This window comes from Grammomys surdaster, unplaced genomic scaffold (genome assembly GCF_004785775.1).
Source record: "Grammomys surdaster isolate TR1022 unplaced genomic scaffold, NIH_TR_1.0 126176, whole genome shotgun sequence".
Lineage (NCBI taxonomy): Eukaryota > Metazoa > Chordata > Mammalia > Rodentia > Muridae > Grammomys > Grammomys surdaster.
The window spans coordinates 6931678-6943693 of NW_021620983.1; the positions used below are offsets into that span (position 1 = coordinate 6931678).

Here is a 12016-nt window from a genome sequence, read left to right on the forward strand (position 1 = left end):
CACACATGCACACATATACACGCACACACATATCCTTTTTTTTTAAGATGTTTCCAAACATTATCACAAATGCTTCTCTTTCCTCTGCCCGATTCGGCAGGAACAGACTTGCTCCTGTGGATTTTGTTGTTGTTGTTGTTGTTGTTGTTGTTGTTGCTGCTGTTGTTGCTGTTGTTTTATCAGCAGTTGCTTTGTTTGGTTTCAGTCACCTGGACTTTGATCTTGAAAAGACCTTATTCCTTTTCATTGCTGGGAGGTATGAGTTCTCAAACAAAGGAGCAGACATCTTCCTGGAATCCTTATCCAGGCTCAACTTCCTCCTAAGGGTAAGAGAGCTCTGAGCTGCGGCACAGGATTCTAGGAAAAGGTCTTTCTGCTGTGGGGTATGAAGAACTAGCTTTCAAGAGGACGTTTGATTTTGAAATCTTAAGATGATAACCTTGGGCAGGTGAAATGGATCCGCCAGTAAAGGTGTTAGTCTGATTTTCATGCCAAGAATCCATGTGATGGAAAAGAAAGCAGACTCCCAGAAGCTGTCCTCTGAGCCCAGTTCAGACGTAACAAAACATTTAAAATGACAATATCATTCTGGAAATGACTTTGCCCACTCAATTTACATATCAGAGTCATATATCACTCACATGCATCTTTGTCTATGCTTTAAAGTACTTGTCTTAATCAGAATTTCACACCATGCATGTAGTATGTTTAGAAAGTCATTTTAATAGTCCTTTCTTTGATGGAAGTTTGTTGAAAGGCAGATACAACAAAGTCAAGCAAGCCATGAGCCATGTATCACTTATTAGAAACCAAATAAAAATTGTGGTAGTGCATGCCTTTAATCCTAGTACTGGGGAAGCAGAGGCAGCTGTATCTCTTGAGTTCAAGGCCAGCCTGGTCTATGGAGTGAGTTCTAGGACAGCCAGGGCTACACAGAGAAACCCTGTCAGGAAAGGAAGAAAGAAAGAAAGAAAGAAAGAAAGAAAGAAAGAAAGAAAGAAAGAAAGAAAGAAAGAAAGAGAGAGAGAGAGAAAAAGAAAGAGAGAAAGAAAGAGAGAAAGAAAGAGAGAAAGGAAGAAAAGAAAGAAAAGAAAGAAAGAAAGAAAGAAAGAAAGAAAGAAAGAAAGAAAGAAAGAAAGGAAGAAAGAAGAAAAGCAGGAAGGGAGGGTGGGAGGGAGGAAGGAAGGAAAGATGTTATACCGATTATTCTGAAAGATTTCCTAAAACTGCAGTTTAAGAAGGTAGTTAGTAATAATCCCATCTGCCAAAAGATTAAAGTGAAAGGATTATTCTTGTATAATCTTTTTCATATTTCCTAGAATATATCCATAGAACATGCTTTGTAAATAGGCTCATAACTGTATCAAACATGTTTCATGTTTGGGATCATGATTAATAAATCCATCCATACAGTTACTAAATGTTCACTTGTAGATGTGAAGTAAACAAAACCCATTTTTATTAAGTTAGAGAGAAAAGATAATTATAATAGAGAAATTAAGATACTCAATACGTAATTTCTTTGATAGTGCATAGGCTGTCACCTACGATAAACTTCACATCTTATGACTTTTATAGATTTCCTAAATGCACTGTCAGGCTTTAGAAGGCAGAGACCACACAATTGATGGAAAGATGACCCAAAGTCAGGACATTTCATTTCAGAAAATAAGGACATCCATATGTTCACAGTTATAACTGAGTGTATGCTTTTACTCCAAAGCTGCTTGATCTGTTATTGCCCTGTGTGAAATGCTAAGCTTTGGCATCTGTAGGAAAGAATAAGAAAGCGTAGACTTCAGATGTTTAAAAACATACCAGTGTAAATATCAGTTTTGCTCCTCTCAGATAAAATATTACACATACCATACTTCCTTAGCATCAGTAGGATGAGACGAACCACATGTATTGTGTATGGTTGGTTATACGGACTGAAGTCAGCTGTGTATTTAAGGTACTCCAGCACAGTATCTGCTATATCTAAACAACATTTAAAGCATGCAATTGTCCATTAACTTGAAGCCTAAAAGCCAAAATGCATCCCATGGATGATCTAGTCACGGAGCAGAAACATGTTAAAAAAAACCATTTGAACAAATCAGTATGAGTAAATTATGTTAAAAAAAACCATTTGAACAAATCAGTATGAGTAAATTAGAAAGAGCTAGGAAAAGATGAATTAGAAATAAATCCTCATTAAATTTTGAATCTGAACTTTTAGAGAAGGGGTGTGTGTGTGTATGTGTGTATGTGTGTGTGTGTGTTTAAACCACAGGAAAAATACAAGGATATGAGTAGTCATTATTGTCTATCTTAAATGGCCAACCTGTGGAGATATTCACTGCTGACAAATCCTGACTGGAAGTCAGTTTCAATTAAAACTGAAAACTCTAGAGAAGACATTTATCCTCACTCGGTGGCTCTCAGGCCAGTATACTCTCTCTCCCAAGACATGTGAAAACAGTTTTCCAGGTTTAAGGTCCACATGCCAGTGTGTTTTGATCTTTGGTAGGTGACGCCGCTGTGTTTTCTAACTCTCCTCAGATGCATAAGAGCAACGTCACCGTGGTAGTGTTTTTCATCATGCCTGCCAAGACAAACAATTTCAACGTGGAAACCCTGAAGGGCCAGGCGGTGCGGAAACAGCTGTGGTAATCTCACGTTTGTTATCCTTCTCAGGTCGCACGTGAACTGAGTTTTGCCCAAGTGTGCGACCTCTGAGCTGTGTCCTCGAACTTCATTTCTCCCTGGATGACTGCAGCATAAATATGGTGCGGTTCTCCTGGTGCTAGCTGCTGTGTTAGACTGTGCAATGCCTGTAGTGTGGTGGAAAACCGCGCTACCAGGAAAACTTCCTAACAAACAACCACAGAATGAGCAAGTACCTAGATGTGGGTTTTAAGGTTGGGCTGGATATATTTTACAGAGAAGAATTAAAGTGTATATCAAAGCATGGGGATGAGTGTAACGACTCACTCCCTCTACACTCACCCAGATCACACAGCAAACATTTCACTAACTTGCTCTGTCTATACCTCCATTCACTGACCCTTCACACTCTCAGCCACCCCCAGTTACCTCATGCAAAACAGAATTTCAGCTCTCTGGACTGTCAAGTGTTTTGTCCAAGCTTTAGTCCTGGATTTTTTTCCAAGCAAGCTAAACTGGCCAGTACGGAAATGTTAGGAGAGACTATATTTTAAATTACTTGTAACTTCAAAGAATGGTAATGAGACAACAGCACCTTCACAGCAGATGACGTCTTAGTTACCTTTCTATGGCTGTGACGAAGCACCATGACCAAGACGACTTATAAAGGAAAAATGTAATTGAGCATCCACAGTAGCAGAGAAGTTGATGCCCATCATTGTGGGGGAGCATGGCAGCAGGCAGGCATGGTGCTGGAGCAGTAGCTGATCCACGAGCATGAGACAAAAAAGCTAACTAGGGATTGCTTGGGCATTTTGACACCTCAGAGCCCACCCCAATGACTTACCTCCTCTACCAGGGCCACACCTCCTAATCCTTCCCAAACAGTTCCACCAACTGGGGACCAAGCATTCAAAGATTTGAGCCTATGTGGACCATTCTCATTCAAACACTCACAGATGAATATGAAAAGTTATGATTCCTTCTGAATTAGAAATCTGTCTGTGTCAAACAGGGACACTGTGCATTGTATGAAGGAAAAGTTTGGGAAGAAACTCTATGATGGGTTATTAAGGTAAGAGCTTAACAGCTATTCTTAACATGGGGGACTCAGACCCTAAGTTAGGGTTTTACTGCTGTGAACAGACACCATGACCAATGCAAGTCTTAGAAAGGACAACATTTAGTTGGAGCTGGCTTACAGGTTCAGAGGTTCAGTCCATTATCAAGGTGGGAGCATGGCAGCATCAATGCAGGCATGGTGCAGGTAGAGCTGACAGTTCTTTATCTTCATCTGAAGGCTGTTAGCAGAATACTGACTTCCAGGCAGCTTAAATGAGGATCTTAAAGCCAATGCCCACAATGACATGCCTACTCCAATAAGGCCACACCTACTCAAACAAGGCCACACCCTCTAATAGTGCCTCTCCCTGGCCATCACAGGCCCTTTGGGAGCTGAGTGATCCTATCACAAGGGTTGTACATTAACTATCCTACATATCAGATATTTACATTATGATTCATAGATTCATAACAGTAACAAAAGTACAGTTATGACATAGTAATGCAAATAATTTATGGTTGTGGGAAGCCACAGCATGAGGAATTATATTAAAGCATCGGGAAGGTTGAGAACCACTGTGGGTAGAACAATGTACACATTGACACTTAGGGCCTCACCATTCACAGGCCACCATTTAGATACTTATATGCATTTTGTTCCAAACATAACGGACTTCGCAGCCTTTGGAGATATCATGTCATATGAATACAAACATTGTATCTTTCATAAGACAATATCAGTAAACAGCTTGTGCGTAAGGAGACCATGGGTGCATGTGCACACAGACTCTTACCCAATGGAGACCTCATTAATACATCAGTTTGAAACTGAGGGAGCTTTGGAGTTCCCGTATATATTGTCCTAATGTGATAAATGCATGATAGATATTTATATAGAAAATCTATGTCAACACCTTAGTAAATAACATTATTACAATAAATGAACTATGCATGCCAGACAACTAGAAAGCACCTAACTACTTCTAGCCATTTTTATTTTTAATACTGTTTTCATCACAGAGGAGAAATTCCTGACATGAATAGTATTTTGGATCGAGATGACTTAACAGTTATGAAAAGAGCCATTTTTTCAACTCAGGTAAGGAAAATTTAAAGCACCCGCCATCTCCCACGATCATTAAAATCGATCTAGGCAATATTGTCTTCATTCATGTAAAGAAACGTGCTAAATTAGGAAACTTCAAATCTGAGAGTTGAAAAAGATAGTCTCTTCATTGCATTTACATGTGTGGTTGTGGAATGGGGCATGCGGGAACCAGAGGACAACTTGAGGACTTATATTCTCTCTTTCACCATGGGTCCCAGAGATGGGACTTAAATTGTCAGCTTGTCAGCAAGAACCTTTAACCACTGAGTAATTTTACCTACCCAGAAAAAAAATCCACTGGAATGATTTTGTATGTGCTTTTCGAATTTTTTTCCTAGGGATTCTTTTAAAAGTCTCATAAAGTCTGTCTTTGAAACCATTTACAGAATTTCTTCGAACCAATATACTCAGTTGAAAAGCTGAGTCCATTGTAACAGAGAACCTTGTGACAATCTCCCAAAGCGCAAAATCCACACCACAGTTGAGAAAACGACCGTGCTTCTCAGCGCAATGGGGTTGTTATTTTAAACTGTAACGTAGCGTACTAGACGGTCATGGGAGTCCTCCGTTAATAGTGTGGTTTGCTAGACAATTCCAGCGAGTCACATTCATCTTGCATGAAGATTCCAAAGTGCCTTCACATTCTAGATAAATCCAGAAGTAGTCATGTTTCCCGAGCCTTTCATACAGTCGCTGCAAGGAAGGATCAGCTTTCTGTTCATGGTTCTGTGAAGAAAGTTCTAGAACTCTTTCTCTTCGTCTGAAACACACAAAGCTTAGTCGTGTCAGCCAGCATCGTCTCAGAGGCTGAGTACAGACAGGGTGCATGAAATATCACGGCCTTTTGCAGAAATGAGTCACACTTACTCATGCTTTTCACCATGGACGCTTTCTTCCCTCTGTTCCCTCAGAGACAGTCTTTGCCTCCTGTGACCACTCACAATATGATCGATGATTCCACGGATCCCATCCTCAGCACCATTAGACGAATTGGACTTTTCAACAATCGTGCAGACAGAGTCAAGGTAGAACTAATCGGTTTGCTGTGCATTGCTTCAAAGTCGTGCAGAGTAGGCTGAAACAGAGGCTCCGTTGGGGAAGTGCTTGCTATGCAAGTGTGAGAACCCAAGGCTCTGTGATAAAAGCTTGTCCTAGTGTCATGCACTTGTATTCCGGCCTTCGGGGGAATCCAGGAGATCGCCAGAGCCTATGAGCACGCCAGCTTGGGTTAACTGATGAGCTCTGGGCCAAAGTGGGACCCTACCTCAGAAAGTACCACGAAGAGCTCTTTAGAAACAGCACCCAGAGTTGAGCTCTGCCCTCCATATACATGTACTCACAAAAGCAGGGCCATCAACACACACAGGCACCCAGAAGAACACAAAGCCCCATGTACACACACACACACACACACACACACACACACACACACACACACACATCCAAACAAAAGAATCACATAGCATGTACTTGGGAGGGAGTTTATTACAAGCTCTTTACTGTTTTAACATCTTCCAGAGAAAATGTAGACACTTCTAAAGGAAAATGCATTCTGCTTCTTGTTTTAGGTAATCAGAATATGCTTAGATACTGGGTAACTCTGAGTTTTAATCCTAACGTTCATTTTAATTGCACAGTGTTATCAGTAGACACAGAAAAAATATACCTAAATCTTAATGATCAAAATATATTCTAAAACTGATATGAGTTATACTTTAAAATGTTTTCTTGGTTTTCTTTTATGCATTTTATTTTAAAGTTATATCTATTCATTTAATTTATTCTGTCTGTGGGGGATGATATGTGCCATGGCAATCATGAAAAGGTCAGAGGTCAATTTGTGGGAGCCAGCTCTCTATTGCTGCCTTTGTTTTCCAGGGATCAAACTCATGTTGTCAAGTTTAGTGATAAGTGCCTGTACCTGATGAGCTGCCTTGTTTGCCCTGTGGTGTGTTTTTTTATAACAATTTAAATTCATATGGAGTGATGCTTTATTATTATTTTATGTGTGTGGATGCTTGCCTGTACATATGAGTGTGTACCACATGTATGCCTGGTACCCAAGGAGGCCATAGGAAGGCACCAGATAGTCTGAAACTGGAACTACAGTTGTGAGCTGCCATGCAGGTGCTGGGACTCGAACCCAGTTCCTCTGGTAGATTAATTAGTTCTCTTAACCACTGATCCACCTCTCTGCTCCCACTGCCTGGTTTCTACGTAGGTTCTGCACGCTTGTGCAGCCGGCACTTTATGCAACTCTCCGTCTTCCGAGTCCCGTGTGTACACTTGAGTAACATTTAATTCCAGAGCCACTATTCAATTTCCATTTGCTAGGTGTCCCACCCAGGCACCACCCCTCTCTGTCACACCATCACTGGTACAGTTTGTTTGCTACAACTGATGAGTCTCAGTTGGTACATTGCTATCCCTCCAGATATATCCTTTATATTAGGATCATCTGGGCATCACTCTAAGTGTAGACAACTGGAAACGACACATAGTGAACACTCAGAGTAGCTTTTCTAAACATGCTTTGTGCTCTGCGTCTGGTCCACTGCAGCGTAGTTGGTAACTCCTGATAACTCTCTCTTTTCCAGACTATCGTATAGTTATGATATTCTACATGACAAGTAGGCACTTACTCTTTGACGTACTGGTTCGTGAACACCATCACACCGCTAACACACAGGCCTTCGTGCTCCTGTGGCAGTTTTCTTTGAGTCACATGTGACTCAAACCGTCTTCACAGGACACTCTAGTTGTTGTGCAGACTAGAAAACCTTGAGGAATCAGAGCAAAGAGTGATAGGAGGCAACTGCCTCTGGGTGAGAGGGGATGGCAAGTTGAATCTGGATGTGAGTGTTCCGAAATCTCCCTCCCCTGAGCCTCGTTTCCCTCAGCAAGCTCATGCATGGGTCACGGGTGACCCATCCCCTCTTTCCTGGTCAAGCTGGAAGCAAACTGACAAGTAAGACAGAGGTCAGATGGATGGAGAACCAAATATAACTTTCATTGGGGAATAAGTCTGGAGAGGGCTTGGGGGTCTAATTTAATGTGAAAGCAGAGCTTGTGTGTGATAACTCTCCACCCTGTGACCCAAGATGTGGAGGTGAAGGCAATGTTACGTGTCAGAGTGGAGTTTGAGTTACAGAATGGAGGGAGGAGGGAAGCAGAGGCCACGTTCTCTACAAGTTATCTTTCCCTCTATCCCCGAATGTACAACACAAGACTCTCTAGTGCTGAAATAAGCCAAGTGTAGAGGATTTTTTTTTTTTTTGCTTTATTTTCTTCATCAAAACTCTTTTTTTTTTTAGGTGATTTTACACCCAGAATTCCTGTCTTCCACGAGCCCCCTACTACCCATGGATTATGAAGAGTTTGTCCGAGGTTGTCATCTTGGGGTATTTCCATCATACTATGAACCCTGGGGTTACACACCAGGTATGTGATATGTATTTGTAGACTTTGGGAGAATTCTGATTTGGTTGAATGCTATTTCAAGTGTGTGCATGTGATGTTAAAGTTGATTGGAAATTTCTATGGCGGCTTTGTTCTCAGATTGTTTAAAAAGGATTCGGATTAGATCCATTTCAGGGGGTCAATGTAATGCTTTGCAGATTCTAACTTAAAAACAGGGACACCACCTGTGTGAATCTACCACAGAGGAGTTTGCTGCCTTCTAAGGAGGGTGACCAGCCAGGTGCCTTCACTGTACTCCAAAGAGGAAGATGAGGATGTGTTTCAGGAGGATTGTATACTGTTGAGTTATCTCTACAGATTTCATTAATGTGAAGTAGGAAGCAAATATATAGAGCTAGTACAAAACTTGGAAGTCTTACCATATGGTTTCCTACAAGCTATTTCAGAAGAACACATTTTAAATATTTAAATCAATTTTGTAAAACAAAAGTTGGCCCTGAAAACCCCTCCACATCGTTGTCTTTCAAAAGACAGGTAGTCTAAGAGCGTGAGTCTGGCAATGGGTGAAGTATTGCAGCCAATGCCGTTCTGCATTCAGAAGCTCTGCCATCTCTATTTTTTGTTGTTGTTGTCAATAGTGAATAGATCTATTCTTTGTCATTTTTCTCTTCTGGTCCTTAACTGATGTGGTTACTATTAGCAACAAGAGTGATGGGTTTGCAGTTGTACTGAAGCATCTCATTAAAAGAGAAACATGGGTTAGATTCACAGCTCAGTGATAAAACTTGTACTGGTAATATACAAGGCCCTCTTTCCAATCCCCAGCACCACAAAATAAACAATGAATTAAGATCATACATTTTGCCTGTATTCCAGAGAGAAAGAACAAGGTAATTAGTTTCTTGTGTCATATTAGTAATAAGAGATACTCTTCCTGATTTAGGTACAATTACACTTATTTGTAGAAAATGCTAAAAAAATATTATTAACTACAGGTCCAGGGACAGCAGAGGCCAGGTGAAAGGGAAATGATTATTAAGAGAACTTTCACAATGCCTACATATTTAAATTTTTCATGAGTATAGTTGTTTTATCTGCATGTATGTATGCTCATAGCACATGCATGACATGCCATCAGATATTTCTGGAATTGGGGTTACAGATGGTTGTGAGTCACCATGTGGATGCTGGGAACTCCACCCAGGTCCTTGGAAAGAGCAGCCTGTGCTCTTAACCACAGAAATATCGCCCTGGCCTCCTGGCCTATACTTTTATTCCAGAATTTCAGTACAGAATCTAAAATTCTCTAAGGAGAGAATCCTGTAACCCTCAGAGCGTGAGCAGCAGAGAGGCCCTGCCGCTGTCACTTTCTCATCTTCTGTTTCACTGCTGTCTGATTACAGCACAAGGATCCTGTAGTACTGCAATGAGCAAACTATAGAGAATTGCTTTTTTTTTTTAAAGAATTTTCCTTTCCTTTTCTTTATTAGAATTTTCTCTTCTAGGTGATTTTGTGCCCAGAGTTTCTGCCTTCCACCTGGGTACTCTGTCAGCAGTAGAAAATTATCAAAACTTAACAGAGTAAACACGACTACTTCTTGAAAGTTGACACCAAAACGCATCCACCTGGTTTTTTATTTCTCTCCCATAGTTCTAAAATTTGGTGTTACTTCTACATTTTTTTTCTTTTTTCCTTTTTTCTTCTCTTATGCAATACATTCTGGCCCAAGCCTCCCTTCCTTCCACTAATCCCAGTTCTTCCCCATCTCTGTTTTCCCCAAATCTGCTGCTTCTTCATTCCCCACTCCCCAAAAAAAGAAGGCCTCCTAAGGATATCAACCAAGCATGGCATAACAAGATGCAATAAACAATATACAATAATAAGACTAGACACAAACAGTTGGACATGGCAAATCAGTAGGAGGAAAAGGGCCCCAAGAGCAGGCAAAAGAGAGACAGCTCCCACTCCCACTGTTAAAAGTCCCACAAAAATTCCAAGATTAACAACCATAACATATACGCAGAGAACCTAGGTTAGACTCATATAGGCTCCGTGGTGGCTGCTTCAATCTCTATGAGCTCCTAAGAGCCCTGCTTAGTTGATTCTGTGGCTGTGTTCTCCTTGTATCCTCAACCTTTCTGATCCCTACAAACCTCCCTCCTCTTGTTCTTCAGCGTTCTCTGAGATCTGCCTAATGTTTGTCTGTGGGTTTCTGCATCTGTTCCAATCAGCTGGTGGAAGAAGTGTCTCTGATGACAGTTTGGCTAGGCACCGATTCTTTGAGTACAGCAGAATATCATTAGGAACCATTTTATTGACTGTTACTGTATCTACTTATTTATATTTGGACAGTTGTGTTTGGTTCCCCCCTAGGTCTCTGGGCCATCCAGTTCCCTGATTCTAGCTATGTAGGCAGTGTCAAGCATAGGCTCCCTTTTCTGGAGTGGACCTGTTACTGACTGTCCACTCGCACAAACCTGAGTCACCATTGCCCCAGCACATCTTGCAGGCAAGACAGGTTGTGGGTTGAAAGTTTTGTGTGTGTTGTCCCAGTCCCACCACTGGATGTCTACCAGCTTACAGAAGATGGTGGGTTCAGTTCCCATATCCTGCATCACTAGAAGTCCTCACTAAGGTCACCCTCATAGGTTCCAGGAAGTTTCCACTGCACTAGGTACCCACATTTCTAGTTTCATATCTTGAACAGTGTATTCATTTTCTTCAACTGTGCTTTTCTTGGCTTTCTTTAAGGAAGGGGATTTACTCATTTTCTTCAATTTTTCATATGTCTTTTCCTTGATTTCTTTAAGGGCTTTATTCATTTCTTCTTTAAGGACCTCCTCTAGCATCCTCATAAAGTCAGTTTTAAGGTTTATTTTGTCTCTTATGTTTCATCTGTGTTGGAATATTCAGGGTTTTCCGTAGTAGTACAGCTGGGCTCTGTTGGTAACATATTGTTCTGGCTGATTTTGGTTATGTACATCTGAATTTAGGGTGATTATATGTCTAGGTGTCAATTTCTGGGTTTGTCTTTGTTGGAGGGGTATTTTGTTTCTTGGTCTCTGTTTCTTCTCTTGTCTTCTGGCCTGTGGGGCCTGCGTTGGAACAGAGGTCTCCAACCAACTTGGGGGCTGGACTTCTGGTGGCTACTGTGGTCTCTTGTCAAGCAAGGAGTGTCTGCCTGGGTCGAGAACTAGAGTTGTGAAGACCAAGATGGCCTCAGATTCAGTAGGGAGTCTCCACCTGAATTGGCAGCTGGAGTTGTCGTGGCTGGTGTGACCTCTACTCCAGCAGGGAGTCTCTGCTGAATTGTGTCCTAGTCTTCTGGCATGCACGGCCTGTGTGTGTGTGTGTGTGTGTGTGTGTGTGTGTGTGTGTGTGTGTGTGTAGGGAGTATCTCCTGGAATTGAGGGCTGGAGCGTAGCAATGATTGGGGGTTGGAAAATATTGCTTCTGATAGAGGCAACAAACAGGAGGAGTCACCTCTTAACTTTTCTAAACTGATAACTTGAAGAAAAACAATGTTTCCTGTGGTATAATTTATAGCCTTCTCATATTACAAAATATCTAATATATTTCTATATTAATATTAAATAGTACTGTTCTAACTGAAAGCATTCATTAAAGCCAACTGTGCTGGTTAATTTTTATTCATTTATTATTTTTATTATTATTATTTTTTGTCAGCTTGACACAAGCTAGGTATTTAGAAAAAGAGAACCTTGCTTGAGAGAATACCTCTATCAGATTGGACTGTAAACCAAGTCTGTGGGAAA

At 41.1% G+C, this 12016-nt stretch overlaps 1 protein-coding gene across 1 annotated transcript in view; it reads left to right on the forward strand.

Moving 5' to 3' along the window:
- The window catches only part of Gys2 (glycogen synthase 2), a 37908-nt gene that overhangs the window by 17478 nt on the left and 8414 nt on the right, over positions 1-12016 (forward strand). Inside the window, exons 7-12 of the mRNA XM_028757520.1 lie at positions 206-326; positions 2545-2651; positions 3665-3724; positions 4732-4810; positions 5731-5844; positions 8134-8260. Coding sequence (XP_028613353.1) covers positions 206-326; positions 2545-2651; positions 3665-3724; positions 4732-4810; positions 5731-5844; positions 8134-8260 — 608 coding nt within the window. The remainder of the gene's footprint in view (positions 1-205; positions 327-2544; positions 2652-3664; positions 3725-4731; positions 4811-5730; positions 5845-8133; positions 8261-12016) is intronic.